The sequence below is a fragment of the Juglans microcarpa x Juglans regia genome, chromosome 5S, assembly GCF_004785595.1.
Source record: "Juglans microcarpa x Juglans regia isolate MS1-56 chromosome 5S, Jm3101_v1.0, whole genome shotgun sequence".
NCBI classification, from domain to species: domain Eukaryota; kingdom Viridiplantae; phylum Streptophyta; class Magnoliopsida; order Fagales; family Juglandaceae; genus Juglans; species Juglans microcarpa x Juglans regia.
Genome location: NC_054603.1, coordinates 6,538,199 through 6,562,158, shown reverse-complemented (window position 1 = coordinate 6,562,158; position 23,960 = coordinate 6,538,199). Strand labels below are relative to the sequence as shown.

General features: G+C 36.5%; 2 protein-coding genes across 2 annotated transcripts; both read left to right on the top strand.

Moving 5' to 3' along the window:
* LOC121268188 (cysteine-rich receptor-like protein kinase 29) lies at positions 1-4,122 on the top strand. The gene is made up of 7 exons (XM_041172327.1): positions 1-869; positions 1,793-1,924; positions 2,218-2,345; positions 2,469-2,679; positions 2,768-3,005; positions 3,133-3,283; positions 3,533-4,122. Exons 1-7 carry the CDS (start codon positions 77-79, stop codon positions 3,839-3,841), a joined length of 1,962 nt encoding a protein of 653 aa, XP_041028261.1. The 5' UTR covers positions 1-76; the 3' UTR covers positions 3,842-4,122.
* A 1,291-nt stretch (positions 4,123-5,413) lies between these two features.
* LOC121268186 (cysteine-rich receptor-like protein kinase 10) lies at positions 5,414-9,921 on the top strand. Its single transcript, XM_041172325.1, has 7 exons — positions 5,414-6,306; positions 7,398-7,517; positions 7,597-7,799; positions 7,953-8,163; positions 8,531-8,768; positions 9,137-9,290; positions 9,366-9,921. Exons 1-7 carry the CDS (start codon positions 5,472-5,474, stop codon positions 9,723-9,725), a joined length of 2,121 nt encoding a protein of 706 aa, XP_041028259.1. The 5' UTR covers positions 5,414-5,471; the 3' UTR covers positions 9,726-9,921.
* The last annotated feature ends 14,039 nt before the right edge of the window (positions 9,922-23,960 follow it).

Genomic DNA, 23,960 nt, shown 5'->3' with positions numbered 1-23,960 from the left:
CGTGTATATTATTTCTTGTAGGCAAAAACTGAAACCTTGCCATTCCACGAAACACAAGGCGCCCACAGCATTCATTATGGTTTCTTCGAGATGGCTTTTCTTCCTCTCCGCCATTTTCATGCTCACAGCTCTAGCCGTCGCTCAGTCTGCAGAACCCTTGAACCATTTTTGTTTATATGAAAAGGGTAACTACACGGCTAACAGTACCTACGAGACAAATCTCAATCAACTCCTCTCCTCCGATGTATCCTCCGATACCGGTAGTAATTCTGGCTTCTACAATTCCTCCTATGGCCAAAACTCCGACCAAGTACATGCAATCGGGCTTTGTAGAGGCGATGTTAACTCAGACGTCTGTCGTGATTGTCTCAACACCGCTAAGTCACTTCTCCCACAGCGCTGTCCCAATCAAAAGGAGGCAATTGTGTGGTATGACTACTGTATGTTTCGCTACTCAAATCGCTCAATTTATGGCGTCATGGAAACTTCTCCTCCATTCTCTCTGTTGAACACCCAAAACGTGTCGGCCAATTATGTAGAGCAGTTCAATGCTGTTCTGAGGACCTTGATTGAAAACCTGACTAGTCAAGCTAAAGATGGTGGTTCTCTCCGCAAGTTTGCTGCAAATAGCGCGAGCGCACCCGAGTTTAAAACGTTATATGCACTTGTGCAGTGCACGCCTGATTTGTCTGTGGACGACTGCGAAGGTTGCTTACGCGGGGCTAAGGAAGCCATCCCACAATGTTGTAACGGGAAGATAGGTGGGAGAGTCGTTAGACCCAGCTGTAATATCAGGTTTGAGACGAATCCCTTCTTTAACTCTACAACTGATGCGTCAGCACCACCAGCCTATAACACTCCTACAACAGGTAATACAGAATTCATTTCTCATATGTATATATATTCATATATATGCCATCATGAATATTATAACTTGACAGTGGAAGAAACTCTCAGTTCGATGCATTTCCCTCATTTTCCCATGCAGCACATCTATATCTTCGTTTAGTAAAGCTTTCTCTTTTCGAAAAAAATATTATCTGTTTTCCTTTTTTTTTTTTAATGTTTAATTCTTTGGTTAAATAAATTACTCGAACTTGAAAAACAAATTACAGAATATAAAGAAAGGAACGGTTTAAAAATTGAGACAAATACACTCAACGTACATTAATGCACTGATCATTGTTAAATTGGAAACTATTGGTTTGATGCGGGTGAGTACTAGATTAGTGTTTTGCTGAAGATCATAATATATGGTTAATCAAGAATGGAAATTGAGGAATTTGACCCCCCATTAAAATCCGATCGATTGACATGATTTTATCGTTTGCGCGCATCCGCCTTTGTTTATTCTAAGAATTTTTTATGTTATTGATGTGTTTAGTTTATTTCTCATTAGGGTTATTCTATTATCAAATCAGTATGTAGATATACCGTCTATATCACTTAAATTATAAGATTTAATATGTAAAATTCAAATTTTAAAGTTTCTTTTCTAAATTAAATTATAACATATAAATACTTTAGTACTAGTGTGTTATGATCTACAGTTACTTAGAATTTTTCTTTTTCAGTATTATCCAGAGGGAATCCTAATTGCAAAACACAATCTTTTATGTTCTGTTTAGATGCTAAGAGTATCTCAAATTATTTGTAGATTATAATAAAGTAGTAATAAGTAGTTTTTAAATAGTAATAAAATATTTATAAATAATAATAAAATAATTTAAAAATATCTTATAACAATTGTACATTCTCAATCAGTTGTGAAGTAAAGGCTTATGGTTTGCAGGAAGCAAGGGGAATAGTACGTCTAGGACAGTCATCATTATAGTTGTAACAATTGTTGCTTCTGTGATACTACTCATCACCACCATCTGCATCTATAGGAGAGTGAGGAGGTGGCCATGGGTGAAACCCGAAAGTAAGTACAAGTTCAGTTATTTTATATGATATTAATGTGATACCATCGCCAGAGAAAGTATTTTATTACTCATCATCTTTATATATTATATTTTTTTATTTTTTAAATTTTTTTTAAATTTTTATTTTATTTTATTTTTTTTAATCTTAATGAATTCTTCTACTTATCGCCACATATTTAATAAAAAAAAAAAAAAGAATGTAATGTGTCACTGAGATGATGAATAGAAGTTTTCCTTGTGCATATTTTGAATTTTCAAGTCATTTAATTATCTGTTGGCTTTCTCGAATTAGGTGAACCTGTGGATGAAATAGGAAGCGTGGAGTCCTTGCAGTTCGACTTCGACGCCATAAAAGTTGCTACGGATAACTTTTCTGAAGAAAATAAGCTGGGGCAAGGTGGTTTCGGTGTTGTTTACAAGGTAATTAATGGATATAATCTTCTTGAAATTAAAGGGTATCATTATTAATTGGTCAAAACATTTTGATTTCTCAAGTACTCCATTAATGATGATTATATGCAATTTATTCTTTTATTTTATCAGGGTAAGCTTCCCAATGGGCAAGCTATAGCTGTGAAAAGGCTGTCAACAGATTCCGGTCAAGGGGATTCAGAATTTAAGAACGAAGTCCTGTTGGTGGCCAAGCTTCAACATCGCAACTTAGTTAGGCTCCAGGGCTTCTGCTTGCAAAGAAATGAAAGGCTTTTAGTTTACGAGTTTGTGCAAAATACAAGCCTCGATCACTTCCTTTTTGGTATGCTACTTTATGTAGCTTCTGTTTTCATTTCGTATTGTATTCATGATGTTTTACTTAACAGACTATATATAATTATCACATGTAGATCCCATCAAGCGTGCACATTTGGATTGGGAAAGGCGTTACAAAATTATAGGAGGCATTGCTCGAGGGATGCTTTACCTTCACGAAGATTCTCGACTTCGTATTATTCATCGTGATCTTAAAGCTAGCAATATCCTTCTGGATGGAGACATGAATCCGAAAATATCAGATTTTGGCATGGCAAGATTGTTTTTGTTAGATCAAACTCAAGCAAATACAAGTAGAATTGTGGGGACCTAGTAAGTATCATAGAAAATGGCTAGCTTCAGTTTCCAAACCAAGACTTAGCATGTTCCTAATACTGACTTATTGAAACTAAAACTAATGCCATTCAAGCAAAACTAATGCATTGATGTCGATGTGCAGCGGATATATGGCACCAGAATATGCTATGCATGGACAATTTTCACTGAAGTCCGATGTCTTTAGCTTTGGTGTGTTAGTACTGGAGATAGTGAGTGGACAAAGGAACCATTGCTTTCGAAATGGTGAAAATGTGGGGGATCTTTTAAGCTATGTAAGTACGCTTAGACTTGGGTACATTTCCCTTTTCAATCCTACAAGCGTGCATGCAACTACGAGAAAAATAAGTATTTGTGACCGATTATTTACGACGATAATGAATAAAATTAGATTCATTTTAATAGAAAATAATCATTTTTTCCGGTCACAAATAAATAGTTTTATTGTAGCGCGCGTATAGGATTCATTGCTTTTGAAATGGCTAATTTTTATGAGGTTGGCTGATTTTTGTCATATTTTGCAGGCGTGGAGAAACTGGAGGGAGGGGACTGCTTTAGATATTGTAGATTCCACAATGAGTTCTGGCTCAACAAGTGAAATGATAAGATGCATCCACATTGGGTTACTATGTGTTCAGGAAAATGTAGCTGACAGACCAACCATGGCTTCAATCGTTCTCATGCTTAATAGCTATTCCATCACACTTCCAGTACCCTCACAGCCTGCATTTTTTATGAACACTAGTAGCATTGAATCTGAGGTGTCATCTAAATGGGAGCATAGCATAGGTGTAACAGAGTCAGATGAGAGATCCAAGCGCAGCTCTGTCTAAACCGCAGCAAATGAGGCTTCGAATAATCAGCTCTATCCTCGATCGCTAGCATTCTGAACTGAATTATTACTATGGCGCTCCATGATCGGTGATCCTGTGCTCCATGTCGTGTTGAATCCATTGTAGCCAGACCTGGCCTCTCTCCAAGTCTGAAACCAATACAGTTTAACTGTGGCGGGAAGTCTGTTTTTTGGGTTGTTTCTGTCTTAACTTTGTAAGTAGAACTTGGTTCAGTTCAGTTCGTGTCTCCGTTTGTACGTATCTGGAACGTCTTGATTATTCCTCACTGGGAACTCAATAAAGCTTATGATTTTTTATTTTTATATCGAATGGGGGGAAAAAGACATTCAAAGCCAACATACAGATCCACAATTCCAAACCCAAACGCTATGTTTTGGCCCATAGAAAACAAGATGGATACTAAAAGCCTCAAATAAGGTCAGGCCGATGTTTGGGTAAAACAAAAGTTTGGAAATATTCGAAAATTTTTTAAAAATTTGTTTGAGATTGGATTTTAGAAAAAAGAAAGAAAAAATTGAATAAATATTTTTTTTTTTAAATAAGTCTTGTATTAGAGTTTGCAAGAGTGGACAGATAAAGTCGAAAAGTTGTTTGAATATAATTTTTTAATTTTTTTGCTTTTGTTTTATAGTTTGTAAAAGTTGTATTGATTTTTATATTTGAATAATGATTAACTAACGATTATAGGAAAATTTAAAATAAATAAAAAAAATTGTATTTAGATAATATTTGAGAATGAAGTTAAGAAAAAAAAAAATGAAAAAATGTGTTTGACAAATTTTGAGAACACCTTAATTGCCAAACATAATTAAGTTCTTTTTTCTTTCTCGGGAAAGTGTAGGGGTAATTGATGGATAACAGGAGCCCGGAAGGTGACAAGTGGAAGAAGAGGTTGTTCAATTAGGTTGAGTACAAGTATCTTTGTGTCTTTTGTGGGGGCTAATCACCTATGATGACATTATTGTCATTTGATTTTATGTGGGAGTGGAGGGATTGAATTTTTCTTTATGGTTTGGATTATTGTTATCTGGTGGGCTATTGCTGTTCTAGTCTTCTAGAGAGTTTTCTATTCTTTCATATAAGTCATGAGTTGAAAATTAGACAACCAAAAACCCATTTAATGTATAATATTATAACATAGTCACGTTACGTTGAGTTGAGATGAGTTGAATTCTTTATGAATAATAATAAATTAAAATAGTAAAGTGAATTTTAAGAAGCTTATTTAAGATGAGTTTAGATATATTTAAATATTAAGATAAATTTAGATATATTTATATGAAATTAAAAAAAATTATGATTCATGTATGTAAAAAAATTTTAAATTGAGATGAATTTAATAATTTGATAATTACAAATTTAAATTCAATTTAATATTAAACAGAACAACTTTCAAGCGGGGCGTTACTTTTTAGATTGACTAGAATGGTTGTGACCTTTTCCATGCTGAGAATTGGCTTGCTGATCTAAGCCGGCCCCCCACCACATTTTGAACTCGTGATTCTTTCGAATTTTCCATGCTTGACACTTGAATGGGACGAAAGAAAAAAACCTTACCCACCTAAGTACCCTAGCCTACACAATTAATTCTACAACTGGGAGCTGGCTAATGGAAGTTGAACGAACAAGTTGTCCTGGGTTATCTCCAACAACAATTAGACGAATAATGGTTTTCTTCCATAATTCCAGAGTCTCTGTTTTGCTGTTATTATTCACAGCCTGCGCTATCATCATCCCCACCAATTCCCAGCAGCCAATCTACAACTCTCACGTTTGTCTATATCCCTATAATGAAACATCCAACGATTCTTACAGATCAAACCTCACAACCCTTTTGGGTTCTTTATCGGACAAAGCTTCCCAAAACATTAGCTTCTACAACGACACTTTTAACGGCATCTACGGCCTCTTCCTCTGCCGAGGTGATGTTTCTAATGATACCTGTCAAATCTGTGTCAGGTATGCGAGTCAAAACATCGCAAGCCGATGTTCATCCAACAGAAGTGCGATCATCTGGTTCGATGAATGCATGTTAAGGTACTCCAACATTAATTTCTTTGGAAAGGAAGAGACGTTGCCGGGGTTGTTGATGTGGAATGTCGAGAATCAAACTTCAACCGAGGAAACGAATTTTGGAACATTATCGCTGATGTATGGACTGATGGAGGAAGCTTCAGTAACTGATCTGTTGTTCAAGGCTGATAGTCGGCCAGGGGGTAATGGGTCTGAGATTGGATATGGGTTAGTGCAGTGTACCAGAGATATCAGTGTCAGTTCATGCAAAGATTGTTTTGATGTGTTGATGAAGGAAGCCGATAATTGTTGCAAAGTGAAGAAAGGGTGGCGAATTTTAGCCCCGAGTTGCAATATAAGATTCGAGAAATACTCTTTCTTTGTTCAGCAACCATCAGTGACAGTGCCGTCCCAACCCGTGCCTGGTAAAGGTAGGACATATATGTCTCAATTTAATAAGTGTTTGGTCGGAGATGTCATCAAAACTAACTCACAAACTTGCGCAATTTTGTGCAATATTACGTCTAATATATCTAATCACATCAGTTCATAAATTTTATTTTTGTAAGATTTACTTGTTTCTTTGATTTCTTTCTTTTTTTTTTTTTGGAAAATCTGAGTCTAGATTACATATCCCCTGCATATTTTGGATTTCTTAAAATGTACCTCTAGGCTAATTTGTAGTTCAGTTTAGAAGAAAGTATTACCTTAATACCTCTTGATTATGAACATGGATATATTGTGAAATCACTTTTCCAAAAAACTTAAACGGATAGAAAGAGGCATATTTTTATGTCTTTAACACTCTCCTTGTGTGTGGGTCAAACTTTTCCTCAATAAGTGGACTAACACGTAGAATATATAATCAATCGGATGAAGTGTAGAGTCAGAATTCAAATTCAGAACCTTTAATATTATGTAAAAGTATCACTTGTCTTAAAAGTTTAAACTGATAGGACGATGTAGATTTTATTATTTATATATATATATTTTTAAGAAGAGGACCGTACCTCAATTTTATTAATAGCCCTCACTTGTGGTAGAAGAATTATTATTTATATTTATATCTTAGAGTAATGATATTATGTCCCTAATTTATACCACTCACTTTACCTCCTTGATGTGTGGTGCCATATGATTTATTGAAAAAAAATTAAAAACACAAACATAAAAAGATAGAGAGAATCTAAGATTTTAGTCTCTTTGTTTTTGGGCAACATTTTGTTTTGAATATATATTTTAATAAGTTACGTGGACATGAAGAAGCAAAGTGATTGATATAAATTAGGGGAATCCTAACATTACTCTGTCTTAATATATATCAGTTCCCCATATGCTACTTTACTACTTGCATTTATTGGATAAATTAAGTGGTATTCTCCATATGCTGTCAGCGACCTTCAGGAATATTATTGAATCCATCGTCTCTACATGATGATGAGTAGAATTACTCATTGATTGATGTATTATTGTTGTAAGATATTTAAAGCAAACTTACCGTTGCATTGGATGATGGAACCAGGAAAGGGAGGAAAGAATACAACAAAGATAGTAATCATTAGTATATCTTCAATCGCAGTCGTAGCAGCTCTTTTGGGTTTGTGGTATTATTTATCCTGTGCCAGAAGGAAAAGACAAGAAGGTAGCATTAGTTTACCTGTCTTTTAAATTCAGTACTCCCCTGCCTGTCATTAATTCTTTAAGCTGTTCTTGTAACTCAGAGGGAGAGATGAGCGATACAATCCTTCTTCAAAACTGGAAAGGTTCACCGTCTGTACACACAATGGATAGAAATATGCATGCCGGGGATCACGACAGCAGTGGAGAAATGCATTACTACAGTTTGGATACTATACAGACTGCTACGGGCAATTTCTCTGATGCAAATAAGCTTGGAGAAGGTGGTTTTGGCCCAGTTTACAAGGTTAAAAGAGAGATTAGTTGTTCCATAATACATGTTCCTTTTTGGGAAGTATTTGATTGTTGTGATTATTTGATCTAACATATTGCAATGCATGACTACCATTACCTTTGGATTATTATATTTTTTGATGGAGAAAGTTTGAAATTCTTTCAGGGACAGCTGAGTAGTGGAAAGGAAATTGCAGTTAAAAGACTTTCCATGAAATCTAAACAAGGTCTGGAAGAGTTCAAGAATGAAGTAATGTTTATCGTGAAACTCCAACACAGAAATCTAGTGAGACTCTTGGGCTGCTGCTTGGAAGGAGATGAAAAGCTTCTAGTCTATGAGTACATGGCCAATACCAGTCTTGATGCCTTCCTATTTGGTTTGCTCTCTCTCTCTCTCTCTCTCTCTCTCTCTCTCTCCTCAGGTAGAGCAAACCATAGTACAAAGTTGGAAAACTATACAACAAAATTATTTATAATACTAAGTAGGCAATTCTTGCTCTCTCCATCCTTAATCGGCCTTTAACTATAGAGGGGAGAAGAATAGGATTTTGGGAGATTTCTGTTGCAACAGCTGCACCCTTTTTAGCAAAGAAATCTGCTTTGCGATTTACCTCTCTGTATGCAGGAGTGATCCTCCCATACTTCCAAGTACTTCCCAGTGAACTTTATGCCAATACCTTTCAGCTAATCTAATACCATCTTTGAATATCTTTCTGAGCTATTTGCCTTCTTGTCACAATGCAGATCCAAAAAAATGCAGAGAACTAGACTGGGATCGGCGTATAAACATAGTCAATGGGATTGCAAGGGGCCTTCTATATCTACACGAGGACTCCCGGCTCAAAATCATCCATAGGGATTTGAAAGCAAGCAATGTGCTGTTAGATGATGAGATGAACCCAAAGATATCAGATTTTGGCACAGCTAGGATGTTCGGTGGCAATCAAATAGAAGCCAACACTAACAGAGTCGTCGGGACATAGTAAGTCATTCCCTCCATGACATCTCATTTTCATACATCACTGATGCGGCTTCATACAGGATTTTTTTTAAGATATGGTTAAACTAAAGTTTAATCCTTTCGCGTACATGTTTTGCCATTCTTTGCTTCCCAAATCCTGTCTCAAACACTTCAAAGTTGAGCTTACAATAATGGAGTCATGGGTTCATTGATCCTTTCGGTCTTCTTTGTTTTGCAAATCCTGTTCTAACATTAAGCTGTTCAATCGATAGAGTGGAAAAGACTACAATCCTAAATTCCTAATGGTAATTTGACGTAATTAGAACTGACAAGGACAGATACTTTCATTCCATTTGAGTAGTACTGTATAATAATATTTTCCTCAACAGCGGATACATGGCGCCAGAATATGCAATGGAGGGACTATTTTCAATAAAGTCCGATGTTTACAGCTTTGGAGTTATGATGCTTGAAATCGTGAGTGGGACAAAGAACAACAGTGGATTCTATCATCCAGAACGTGCACAAAGCCTTCTGTCACATGTACGTACGTCTCTTATTTTTATTCGTATCTTGAGCTCAACTATGAATATTTAACTTAAAAACATACGAAAACAGACCTGGCAGCTATGGAATGAAGGAAAAGGAGAGGAGTTGATTGATCAGACATTAGTGGGCACTTGTCCAGTAACCGAGGCTCTGAGATTGATCCATATCTCATTGCTGTGTGTTCAGGAAGATCCTAATGTCAGGCCTCCCATGTCAATGGTTGTTCTTATGCTTGGGAGCAAAACGATAAACCTTCCTCCGCCATCTGCACCTCCATTCACCATAGGTAGACTTTTGACGTCTGATCAATCTTCAACCACTGCTACCGGAACAGGAATTTCCATATCTGATCAATCTTCAACAGGCCCTCCTACTGTTCTACCGAGTCAAGAGATCATTAGCTGGAGCACCGCTTGTCCAACTACTTGAAAAGACTATTGTTTACGTTTGATCACATGTATTAATTTTTTCTTACCAGCCTTGCAGGCGATGCTTCACTTTCATGCAAATGCTGTGGGTTAGGGAGTAACAGTACATCTATAAATTCCATACGTTTGTGTTCTTGTACAAGTTCTTGCATGTCGATGTATTTGCAAACACATGAATTTAATTGAATTTGTGCAAATAACAAAATAAATAATATAAATTCAAAGATCAAAGATCAGGGCAAAGTTTTATTACGATTTCCGACCAGAGTACCACAACTTATGCAATGAGTTTGTTACTCACAAGTCAATGTGTAAACATGTTATTTATTGTGGGATCCAATACAATTATTTAAAAAAAAAAAGTTAAAACATAATTATTTTATATTAATTGATATGACAGGCTTCCACATCAGTTGTCTTGTGAGGTTTATTTAAAAAGTCAATAAGCGAGCTTCTAAATATTTTTTTTAAGGATATGGGTGTGACAGATCGAGGTTTTTAAAATTATCATGCATAAGTAACTATTTTTCATGTTCATACATGGTTCATCTAGATAACAAAAGAAAGAGCAGTTTAAAGACGAAAAAAAAACATTATCCTACTTATATAATAGTGTACGCCTTTGTCAATATTCAATTTAAAAAGGTTTTTGAAGGTCCTAGGAAAACATTGTGTTGAGATTAAAAAAATAAAGTCAATAAGAATTACTAGACTTATGAATGCGAAGGTGATCTCGTATGATCTGAATCGATCTGTAAATAGTAATATTTTGTGAATCACATTGAAATATTTTTGAATATATGAAATAGGTTTAGGGGTGTAAAAAAAATAGTGAACCGGTACAATACCGAGTTTGGTTCGATCCGGCTTTAGTTTTATTTTTTTAAAAACCAGTCAAAATTAGTCTGGTTCTAATTTTTCTTTTTTTAAAATCGGACCGGTTCATATATATATTATAATATTTTATATTGTATATAATTTTTATATATAATATATAATTATATATAAAATAATTTTGTATTATATGATAAATTAATAATTAATATAATCTTAAATTTTAAAATCTTATATCACTATAATCTATTATATTAATAGTTATACTAATACTATATTAATATATATTATAATATACTATAATATATCACTATAGTCTATAATACAATTATAATATACTATAATATATTATCACTATAGTCTTATATACTATTATATATATTATATAATATATTAAAACCGGACCAAATTGGACCAGAACCGATAAAACTGGAAGTATCGGTTTAGGAGGGTAATCGGTGCAGAATCGGTTCTTGAAAATGTAAAACTAGTGTATACTGATTCGGTGCCAAATTTTATTCAAAACCGAACCGATTACACCACTAAGTAAGTTGAGATGTTATGTGTTTGAATGTAAAAAATAGGCTGAGCTATGTTATACTTTTTATGAAAAGTTAAAAAAAAAATTGATCATATTAATTGATTTAAGATAGATTGAGATGGATTCAAAACCAAACATGCCAACTAATTTGTTTTTGACGAAAATATTGGCGACGAGGGACCAGAATAAATTGAATGATGGTGCACCAATTTAATGCTTGGATGCAGCCTGCTACGTCTCATTAATTAATGGTGTATATATAGATCCATACAGCCACTTTTATTAATTAAATTAGCAATTTTGGCTTTATCATTTCCTTTCCTTGTATGATCGATTGACGTGGTTTTCTACAGTCTTATAACTTTTAAAAACTATATCTTATATATATAAATATATATATATATATTATTTTTGTATTTATATTGTACACATCAAAAGATACATCATGCATCATTAATAAATAAATAATTATTATCATAGTATTTATCTTGGCCCCCAAAAGTCAAAATCCTGGCTCTACTGTGTATTTCGTTTAAACTTTGTCTCAGCATGACATCAGCATAGCATGATCACCGAAAGCCAAGCTGCACTTAAAAAGACTCCAAAATCTGCAAAAGCTATTTTTCTTAATTTGGGTTAGTGAAGCACGGATTCGAATCATTCTCTCATTTTCGTTACAAATATTTAGTCACAAAATGACATCTAATAATCTTTTATGATCAAACAATGGAAACGTGACAATATGCAAAAGTAACAATTGAAGTTGAAAGAATGAAAACAAGTAATTAATGCTAAGAAATTTCCTGCTAGTGGTATATTGGCTATTGAGGTGTTATTTTGTGGATTACAAATGTAAGCAATAAAACTACTTCATGATATAAAATAAAATAATAAAATGTACATCTTCTCGTCAGTTTAAACTTTTAAAACAATTGGTGATTTCATATCATATCATTATCATTATTGGTAACCAATAAAACTGCTTTATGAGTTCAGTATTGCTATCAATTCTCTTCTGATTTTCAAATTCGATCGAAATCGAAAACGCTTCAATATTTGAAGCTGGTAAACGTTTTGAAAAGTTCTATTCTCAAGTGAGCACATTTATTTCCATTGTTACACAGTTTAGAAGAAATTAGTAACAACACTTAAAAAAAGAGTAGCACAAAGTCTTTGATTCAATTGAATATAGTTACGATGTAAAAGTATGATGATGATAGTATGGTGTTGTTGTTTAAAGAACACAGAATACGTGTAAGCTGAAGAGAACAATTGAAGTGAAAGTATTAGGAAATGATTGTATTTCCCATACAAATTAGGTGCCTTATGTTTTGGATTTAGAACTTAAGACAAATTATTCCCACAAATATAAGCAAGCATAAGGGCACGTGGATGTGTAAATCTAATTAAACCATCCTAGCATACATGTTTGGGTAACAAATGTAACAATACAGAAGAATGAACTCACTTCATGTGCACCCACCCACACAAATGTAACAATATTACACGACCATTTTTCTACTCCACTATATTGGAGGATCATCACGATGGAGAGGCAAAGTGCTGTCTAATGGAACCTGCCATGCCGTTTATAGGAATATTTTGTATTCTGTTATTTCTTTACTTTTGCTGAGTTGTACATAAAAGGGCATTCATGTATTTCTCTATTAGATAGGTAGTTAGAATATTCTTTTGCTGAGGTGTATATAATTCAACTTTCTTGTAAAGCATTTGATCAAGCAAGTGATATACACGAAATATATTTTTCGTTCCTCTTCCAAACTTCTTCTTCAACCTTGCTTCCTTACATGGTACCAGAGCTCCCTCGATCCAAATGACGACCAACACTGAAGAAACTCCAAATTCAACCAACGCGAACAAATCTTCTCAGTGTTACCTAAATTTTTCAGACCCATTCAATCCATTTCAAATTAAAACTGGTGACAATCCTGCTGCTGCTTTGGTCTCTGACCTCCTCGATGCTAATAACTATGTCAGTTGGTCGCGTGCCATTAGTCAGCTCTTCGTGCGAAGAACAAGCTCGGGTTCATCAATGGTGCTCTTCTCAAACCTGTGGATATTTCAGATCCCCTTTTTGAAGCCTGGGAGCGTTGCAACGATTTAGTGGTGTCTTAGTTGCAAAACTCTGTAAGTGCTTCTGTTAAGTCTAGCTTAGCTTTGGTTGATGATTCCAGAACCTTGTGGGTTGAACTCAAGGATCGATTTACTCATCAAAATGGTCCCCGTATATTTCAACTTAAACGTGATTTGGCTGGTTTATCACAGAACCAGGATTCTGTTAGCTTGTACTTTGGCCGCTTGAAAGCCTTATGGGATGAACTTGCTATCTATGATCCACTTCCCGATTGTGACTGTGGGAAATTGAAAATCCTTCATGATCGTTATGATCGTGATTGTGTCATTCAATTTCTCATGGGACTCTCTGAATCCTACTCTAATACCAGAGATCAGATTATGCTCCTTGAACCATTACCACCCCTCAACCGTGTTTTCTCCATGGTCCAACAGCAAGAAGGACAACACCAAGTAATTTCTACTTCCGCACCCTCTGATCTTATGGCCATGATGGCCAAACCAACTTATTTTACCACCAAACATAATCTCAAATTCTCCAATTCCACCAGTCCTAAAGGAAATAGACCTTATTGCTCACATTGCAAAATTCCTGGTCATTTGCTTGAAAACTGTTTTAAAATTAGAAATGTTGAAGCTTCTGTGTGCTCACATTGTCACATGACTGGCCACAATGTTGAGAAGTGCTACAAGCTCCACGGTTACCCTCCTGGTCACAAGTTACATGGAAAATTGAAAAATATTACAGCAGCTGCCACTTATGGAACTCCTTCTCCAGATGTTGATCATGACCCTAACTCTACTGAGTCTGTGGCACTCACCAAGGACCAGTACCAGCAGCTTCTTGCTCTTTTACACTCTACTAACACCAGCACACCTATGGCTTCCATTGCTGTTACCCAACCATCTTCTTCCTCGCCTCCTAATCCTATCAACCCTTCGTGTGTTTCTGGTATGGCTCTTTGCTCATCAACACACACACACACCACCTTGGATAATTGACACAGGTGCAACAGATCACATGATCTGTTGTACCTCTCTTTTCACATCCATTACTGCTACTGTTTCTTATCAAGTTCAACTACCAAATGGAGAGGCAGTTCTCGTCACTCACGTTGGTGTTGTGAGACTTTCTGAACACCTCACACTTACTCATGTTTTGTGTGTACCTTCATTTCATTTCAATTTACTCTCTGCCAAAAGACTTGCACAAAACAATTCCTGTTGTAACACCCCGTATTTTTACTGAATGATTATTTTTTATTGTTCAAAAATTTATCCTCTTATTTTAAAATTGGTTGGATTTTTAGTAAGTTTATTTCTATGATTTTAATTTGGTGAAGATTATTTTTATGTGCTTTCCAAATATTTATTTATTGTTATGCATTTAAATTGCTTTTAACATTTAAATTAATTACTGTGGGATTTAATTATTTCAATTTGACTTTACCATTACGTTTAAATTATTTTATTTAACTTGTGGTTTTAAAATCATCTCCGTTGGATCATTTTTGTGACCCAAGTTATGAGGATTGGACCTCATTTCTTTTCCCTCCATTTTTCTTTCCTTCCTTTTCTTTTCTTTCTTTTCTTTTTTCTTCTTTATTTTTCCCCTCCCCCGTGCGCGCGAACCAGCTCTCTCCCTCTCTCTTCCGTCCGTCACCTTCACCCAGCCCGCCGCCGTCGCGCCGTCGTGCGCGACACCGCCCGGCCGACCAGCTCCCCTCCCTCCGGCGACCTCACCCCCCAAATCTCAGCCCCTACCTCGCCGCCGGTAGCCCACACGCACCCCACGAAGCCGCGGGCCACTTTCACGCCAGCGCCGCCGTGAGCCGGCGGTGGCCTTCACCGCCCAACCCGCTAGCTTCCCCAGCCGCCGGCGACCTCACCCCACCAACCTCACCTCCATCCGTGCCGCCGTTAACCACCAGTAGCCCTTCGAAGCCGCGGCACTCTTTCCGCCGTTGCGCCGCCGTCGCACCGCCATTGGCCACCATCTTCCTACCACTTCATCCCCGACCTCTTGGCAACCCATTGGACCCAACCCAACCTCCGATCCGTCACCGGTGAAGCTCCACCATCTACATTTCCGATTTGGGCATTTTGGTCTTCTACCGCCCATTTCGCCGCCACTCACGGCAAACCACCGCCACCATTGGTTTCACCGACCTCTCTAGGCCCTACCCTACTATTTTTGGGTCTTCGTTTGTCCTCGTTGAAAAGTGGGTATCTATGACCCACGGCCACAGTGTATTTTACACTGTGGTGTTGCTCAGACATCACCACTTGCAACTTCGTGATCCTTCGGAAATTGTTATATTGCACTGTAAGTATTTTCCTTAAAGAACTTTCGTGATTTAAATATATTTTTGCACTAACACATATTATCTGTGAATTGGTTTGTTTTGCCGGACTGAGTCCGAGGAGTTTCGGGGGTCGGATGGATTGTGGACGGAGTTGTGTGTTTGTTTGCATTGTGAATTGTGGTTGTTGGTTATGACTTGTTCACGTACATCGCATATTGCATGCATGATCATGTTTATAAAGAAAACTGGGTTTTCGCATGATTGCATACATGTTCATGTGTTTATTGGAATTGGATTTTCATGTGAGTAAAAGGAAAAGAGACTGTAGGGATGGTGGTAAGCAGGGATGGTGGTTGTGTCCCGCCTGTGATTCCCGCCTACAGTGCTCTGTTAAGTATTCATTGTGTGTAAAGGAACTGTAGGGATGGTGGTAAGCAGGGATGGTGGTAGAGTCCCGCCTGTGATTCCCGCCTACGGTGCACGCGATAGGGATGGTGGTAAGCAGGGATGGTGGTTGTGTCCCGCCTGTGATTCCCGCCTACGGTGCACGCGGTAGGGATGGTGGTAAGCAGGGACGGTGGTAGAGTCCCGCCTGCGATTCCCGCCTACAGTGTCCGATAAATGGATTGTTTGTGTGAATCATTTTATGGGAAAATGTTTTACGGATATTTTGGGCCAAAATGGGATTTTTGGCGTGTGTTGGAAATAATCATTTTTCTGGAAAAAAATGATATTTTATGGCTAAATGTATTTTGCTATATTGTTGGTTGCATTAATGTATTTTTATCCCGAGAGTTGTTTGGTTTATACTTACCTGTGGTACCATTTTATGGTATCGCAGATTTTGATGCAGATGATGATGACGAGCCTTAGCTTGGCTCCCTTGGAGGAGTGATCTGGGATTGCTCCTGTTTAGTGAGTTATGTTTTTATCAATTTATGTATTTACCTTTTGTATTATATTTGGGATGACTGTATATTTTTTTAAAGATAAATTGTGTTGAATATTTGTATTTAAATTTCTGGTACTTAGTTGACTTATTTATATTATCCGCTGCGACTTTTATTGTGCACCTTTGCATGTTGCACACACACTTGAGCACATTTCGTTGGGATGCGTGACCGTGTTGTCACCATCCTGACGTCACGATTCCCTTGTCTTTTGTACGTGGGAGTCGGGGCGTCACACCTGTTGTCTCATTTTCCTATCCAACTCTTGTTTTTTCCAGGACTTAGCTTCTTGGACAACGATTGGGATGGGTGAAGTAAGAGGTGGATTATATCATCTGCTTAGATCACGGGTTGCACCTTCTGCTCTAGTAGATTTCTTGCCCAAATTCACCAATAAAGATTAGTTCACTTCCGCTTTTGCTACTCATTTGATGTCTGATGTATGGCACTGCCGTCTCAACCATATATCTCCTTCTAGAATGCTTTTAATTTTTGATCCTATTGTAAAAAGCAATCTAAATTCTCATAATCAAACACCTTGTTCTGTTTGCTCTTTGGCAAAACAACATCGTCTACCATTTCCTAATTCTCAGCATTCTTCTCTATCTTTATTTGATATTGTTCATTGTGACCTTTGGGGACCACACTCCACCATTGCCCATGATGGGTTTCGGTTTTTCCTTACCATAGTTGAGGACCTTTCACGAACAACATGGGTTTATATGCTTCAAAATAAATCAGATGCCAGACCTTGCATTATCACTTTCTGCAATTTGATTGAAACACAATTCCAAAGGAAAATAAAAACCATTCGAAGTGACAATGGATCCGAATTTCAAATGAAAGATTTCTACCAACTCAAAGGAATTATTCATCAAAGGAGTTGCATAGAAACACCTCAACAAAATGGCATCGTAGAGCGCAAACACCAACACATCATGAATGTGGCTCGGGCTCTTAAGTTCCAATCAAATATTCCTCTCATTTTTTGGTCTGATTGTGTTTTAACAGCAATATACATTATCAATCGGACACCCACCCCTCTCCTTCATAACCAAACACCCTATGACATCTTGTTTCACACCCCACCTTAATACAAACATTTTAGAGTTTTCGATTGCCTTGCATATGCCTCCACTTTATCCCATGGAAGAAAGAAATTTGACCCTCGTGGAAGGGAGTGTGTGTTTTTAGGATATCCTTTCGGAGTCAAAGGCTATAAGTTACTTGATTTGAACACTCAACAGATTTTTCTCTCACGAGATGTTCAATTCCATGAAACTGTGTTCCCCTTCCATTCTCACATTTCAAACAGCATTTCCCCTTCCTCTTCCATTTTTAATTCCTTGCAAATAGACACTACACAACACTCCATTCCAGCCACTTCTTCTTCTCCAACCCCTTTTCCAAATCCAACCCCAAATAACCATTCTAACTCACATTTTTCAGACCTTACCATTCCCTCCCCTCCCATTTTTCCAACAACCTCTCATGTTTCTTCATCACCTACCCTATCTCTCTTCCTATAGAATCACCTTCACTTCCTCCTCTTCCTGTTTTCCCTCGCAGGTCAACTAGAACTCGAAGTGCACCTCGTTATTTGCAGGATTTCCATTGTCATCAGACTTCTCTTACTGCTCCCACTTCAAACTTGGACAAGCAGCCACTGTCCTCAGGTACTCCTTTTTCTTTACATAAAACATTATCTTATCATTCTTTTTCACATTCATACAAAGCCTTTTCCATCAGTATTTCCACTCATATTGAACCCAAGACCTATAAACAAGCCATCAAAGATCCGGGTTGGTGCAAAGCAGTGGACCATGAGCTGGTTGCTTTAGAAGCAAACCACACTTGGGAACTCACAGATTTGCCACCTGGAAAAATTCCCATCGATTGCAAATACGTTTACAAGATAAAATACCATTCAGATGGTAGTGTTGAAAGGTTGAAGGTTCGTCTAGTGGCTAAAGGTTATACTCAACTTGAGGGGATGGATTATCAAGAAACTTTCTCTCTCGTTGCTAAGTTAGTCACTGTGCGATGTCTCTTGGCAGTGGCATCGATTAAAGGATGGCATTTAAATCAATTTAATGTAAATAATGCCTTTCTAAATGGGGATTTACATGAGGATATCTATATGAATAAGCCCCCCGGTTACACCAAGGGATCACCTCACCAAGTTTGCAAACTTATCAAAAGTTTGTATGGCCTCAAACAAGAGTCGAGGCAATGGTATTCTAAATTCTCATATGTTTTAATAGATTCTGGTTTTTCCCAATCGAAAGCTGATTACAGCCTCTTCACCCGAGACATTAATGGCATCTTTGTTGCTCTTCTCATGTATGTTGATGACATACTTGTGGCAAGTAATGATCTCAACACAGTGACTGATCTCAAACATTTTTTGCATAGCAAATTTTAGATTAAAGATCTTGGCACACTAAGATACTTTCTTGGCATTGAAATTGCAAGATCCTCCAAAGGAATCCACTTATGCCAACTGAAGTATACATTGGACATCTTGGCAGATTTGGGTACTTTAGGCAGCAACCCCACCAAGATTCCAATTGAACATAATCTTAAAATCACAAAGTCCTCAGGCACACCCCTGTCAGACCCGAGCATCTTCAAACGTTTGATAGGTCGACTGCTGTATCTCACAGTATCTCGACCTGACATTTGTTTTAGTGTCCAGACACTAAGTCAATTTATGGCTACTCCTACTGATCTACATCTCTTGGCTGCCCATAAAATTCTTCGATATCTTAAAAGTGCTCCGGGGCAAGGTCTTCTACTGCCTAGTTCTTCATCTCTTCAGCTTGATGCATATTGTGATTTGGACTGGGCTTCTTGCCCCGACACTAGAAGATCCTTCACTGGATATTGTATTTTCCTCGGTTCTTCTCTAATTTCTTGGAAGTCCAAGAAACAATCTGTCGTCTCTCGCTCCTCAGCCGAAGCCGAGTACCATTCGATGGCAGCAACTTGTTCTAAGCTAACATGGTTACGTTTCATTTTGATTACTCTTCAGGTTCCTCATCCCCAGCCAGCCTTCCTTCACTGTGATAATCAAGCAGCACTCCATATCGCTGCAAATCTGGTTTTTCACGAACGGACCAAATATATCGAACTCGATTGTCACTTAATTCGCGACAAAATCCTGGAAGGTAGTATCTGCACTTGATATGTTCCTAGTTCTGCTCAAGTTGCTGACATTTTGACAAAGGCTCTACCTTCTCGTGTTCTTCATCATCATTTATCCAATATGGGTGTCGTAAACCTTTACGCTCCATCTTTCGGGGGGGTATTGGAGGATCATCACGATGGAGAGGCAAAAAGTGCTGTCTAATGGAACCTGCCATGCCGTTTATAGGAATATTTTGCATTCTGTTATTTCTTTACTTTTGCTGAGTTGTACATAAAAGGGCATTCATGTATTTCTCTATTAGATAGGTAGTTAGAATATTCTTTTGCTGAGTTCCATATAATTCAACTTTCCTGTAAAGCATTTGATCAAGCAAATTAAGACAAATTATGCCTTGGATTTAGAACGTAAGACAAATTATTCCCACAAATATAAGCAAGCATAAGGGCATGTGAATGTGTAAATCTAATTAAACCATCCTAGCATACATGTTTGGGTAACAAATGTAACAATACAGAAGAATGAACTCACTTCATGTGCACCCACCCACACAAATGTAACAATATTACACGACCATTTTTCTACTCTACTAGGTCTATTATTTAAATGAGGACGCATATACTAACTAATTGCATTGAGAGGAGCTCCAATATATCCTCCAATCAAGCTATATAAGACGCAATCATCATGTAAGCACTACAATTCATTACCTCACTATTCGCATGTCAACAGAATAGATTCCTTACATAGAATGTATAACCCTTCTGAAATGGGTTGTGAGTTTGATGGGTGAGGCACACAACTCAGAAATGGTAATAAGTCGCTATACGTGATGAAGATGAGGAAATGAATTAGTTTCAGTGCCTAATGGTTATTGAAACGAATGTGCACATATTTACAAACAAAGACCCTATATATTAACCTTTTATTGATATGCCCAAACAGGGGAGAGAAGAGAATGGGGATGTCACACACTTACAGAAATCATCGTTGGAAGCTAGATCAATGTCTCTACTGAACGTGGCAAACGTTGGTTGTGGGAATGATTCAAGCTCCTGGACACCAACTATCTGCTCGGTGAGAAATTAGGGATACGAAACCCTAAACCAAGTTGAATCAACCAGTCAATGATTTTAGGAATGGGCGAAATTAAGAATGCATGTGAAAAATCGAGAACAAGCAATCAAAATTAAGAAGTTTCTTACTGCGGAAATCGTAGCCCACCACGATGAGATTCTGTTGCCACCAAAAATCTCGCCCCAAATTAGAGAACATTTTAGGCTATCTTGTGTAATATGAGGGGTTCACTTTTAGCGACAACTTCACCTCCTCGCAATAGATGTTTTATCCCCACCAAAGATAACTAATCCACAAGATCTTGTTGCAATAGAGTAATTCAAAATCCACAAACTTCCTTTGTGTGATTAGACCTGTATTTCCTAGAAGTGTAACCGGTCCGGTCTTGGACAAAATTTAGGATCAAATTGGGATGCACTGGTTTTGCATTTTTTAAAACCAATTACGCACCGGTTACTCTCCTAAACTGATACCTCCGGTTTTACCGGTTTCATCCAGTTCAGTCTAATTTTTCGGTTTTAGCAGTATTAGTATTAAGGCATAAAATGTAATTAATATACTAATATATACTAATTAATTAAAGCAAAATATAATTAATATACTAATATATATTAGTATTTCTAATGTATTATGTATTTATCAAAATGAATATGTTGAAAATTTATTAGGCCATAAAATATTATTAATATATATATTTTATGTTTAAAGCATATGATCAAATAAATTTTCATGTTTAAAATTAAAATTATATGTTATAAATTACAATAACATTATCTTATATATAATTATAATTTATATTATTACATATAAAAAATATATATAATATAAAAAATATTATATATAATATTATAAAAACTAATTTAAAATTTATAATATAGTGAACCGGTCCGGTTCCAGTTCCGGTTCTATGCTTCCAGTCCGGTCCTAAAAAGCATAAAACCAAAACCGGACCGGTATTGACTAGTTTTGGAACTAAGGAAATCGTTAATTTTTACACCCCTAGTATTTCCACCATGGTCTTTCTTGGGGAAAATATTCGTAGGAAAAGCCCAAATTTATTGTAGTGTACTTAATGATTTGGGCAATAAATTTTAAAATTTAAATTCTATAAATTAAATATTATCATTTAAATGATATAGATTGTATGCTCAACTCACCAACTTAATAATACAATAACTCAAAAGTTTTTGTATTAGGTTGAGGGCCACACATTTCTTTGCTTCCAATGCTCTCTCTGGCCTTTAGCTCACATGCCAAGTGCAGAGCAGCTTTCTTTCTTTCGTGGAGGAGTATTGCTACAGAGCAGTTATTGTAGTTGTGCATACATTGTACACACTACGTGGCTACTTCTGCTCCTTTAGTTTTTATTTTTTTTTTCCCATTTTGCACCAGACCTTTCCCTTTCTCTCTTCCTCTCTCTCATCATCAGATCTCTCTCATACTGGCGAGAGAGAGAGAGAGCTGCTAATGAGAGAGAGAGTTCGAGATGAGAGAGAGAATCTGAGATGAGAGAGTTCGAGATGAGAGAGAGAATCTGAGATGAGAGAGAGACGGTATGAGAGAGAGACTGAGATGAGAGAGAGAGGAAGAGAGAAAGGGGAAGGCCTGGTGCAAAAAAAAAAAAAAAAAAAGTAAAATAAAAAATAATTAAAAGAACAGAAGTAACCACGTAGTGTGTATAATGTGTGCACAACTACAATGATTACTTTGTAGCAATACTCATATTCAAAGTGTCCATTTTACTAATTACGTTTTACATGACATACGTATATTACCAAAAAAGTCGTGTGTTGTTACGTTGCCGTCCGTGCACGAAATATTCAATTATATGTAGAGGAGAAAAAGAAGGCATCAGCTCAATTAATACGAAAATATCGACCACATTATAAATAAATGATTCCGTGCAAATTATACCAAAGGAAATGTTATCTAGTACTGCTCGATCGTCAGTGGTGAGGCGACGACGGTGACTTGTACATGAAAGATCTTGGGTCGAGAGAAAGTAAATAATTTGTATAATTTTAGTACGCGGAAATATCATGCTTGCGCTCACTTTAAAAAAAAAAAAAAAGGCAAATTTAAAACTCATAAAAAAAAGATTAAAAAAAAAAAGTGTTGTTGCAATGCACAAAATTTAATTAAAAAATGTTTTAATACTTATAAAAGTAAATTTATAAATTGACATATTTTAATATAATATATCAAATTATAAATTTATTTTTATTATAAAATAGATCTAACGTATCACACATAATATTTTATAAAATTTCTTTGCCGCGTAATACTTCTTAATTCAATTACATGTGGAGCATAAAAAGTTTAACGTTGAGTTTCTTGCTCGTAATTTTTCAATTAAGCCAATTTTTCAAATAAATTTTTCGAAAGATGTGTATCTCCGTGGCAAGGTATTTTAAAGTTGAGTTTATTAATTACTCGCAAGGTTGATATGTCAGCACATTTATTGGGAGACCTATTATAATTATAAAAAAAAATTAAAAATCAATAATATTGTTTATTACCGTGGGATCTATTTTATTCGCGTGTTGGTGTATAAAAAGCAGATTGGCTATTTTGATTAATCACCTTATATTATTTTATTATTATTTATAAATTTTATTTTTTATTACTGCTTACAAATCATCTTAACATTCAATCGTAACCTAAGTTAAATTTTTTTTCTTTAATATTTTTGTTAACCAGCAACGGTGCATGCAGCTTAATGACCCCTTGAAATGACATTACTATACTAGAAACATCATAGCCATTTTCTGCCTGTCGCGCGTGTCGACTTGATGTTATTTCTGTCGATGTCCTCACAAATGTGATGCAACACTTCCTCCATGTTCTTTATATAAGACACTGATACCGTTCATCTGGAGACAACACTACCAACAATCCCCAACCAAATGAAGAATTACCAAAGTCTTACATGCTTTATTCTTCCCCTTATCCTTCTCATCCCATTCGGCCATTCCCATGAAAAACCAACGGATCAATCCATCTCCGTTCCTCTCAGAATTGACCAATTACTAGAAAAACTTTACCAATGGATCAGGAATCACCAAATAGAGTCCCGACTCCCAACTAAACCGGATTATAGGAATAGAAACCCCAGTTGTTTTGGCGGGAGTTCTTTGCTTCATAGCTGCTTCTATATCTAGTGCAGGAGGGATTGGAGGTGGTGGGCTTTTCATACCCATACTGACTATAGTTGCATGCGTAGACCTCAAGACAGCCTCAAGTCTCTCAGCTTTCATGGTCACTGGTGGTGCAGCTGCAAATGTTA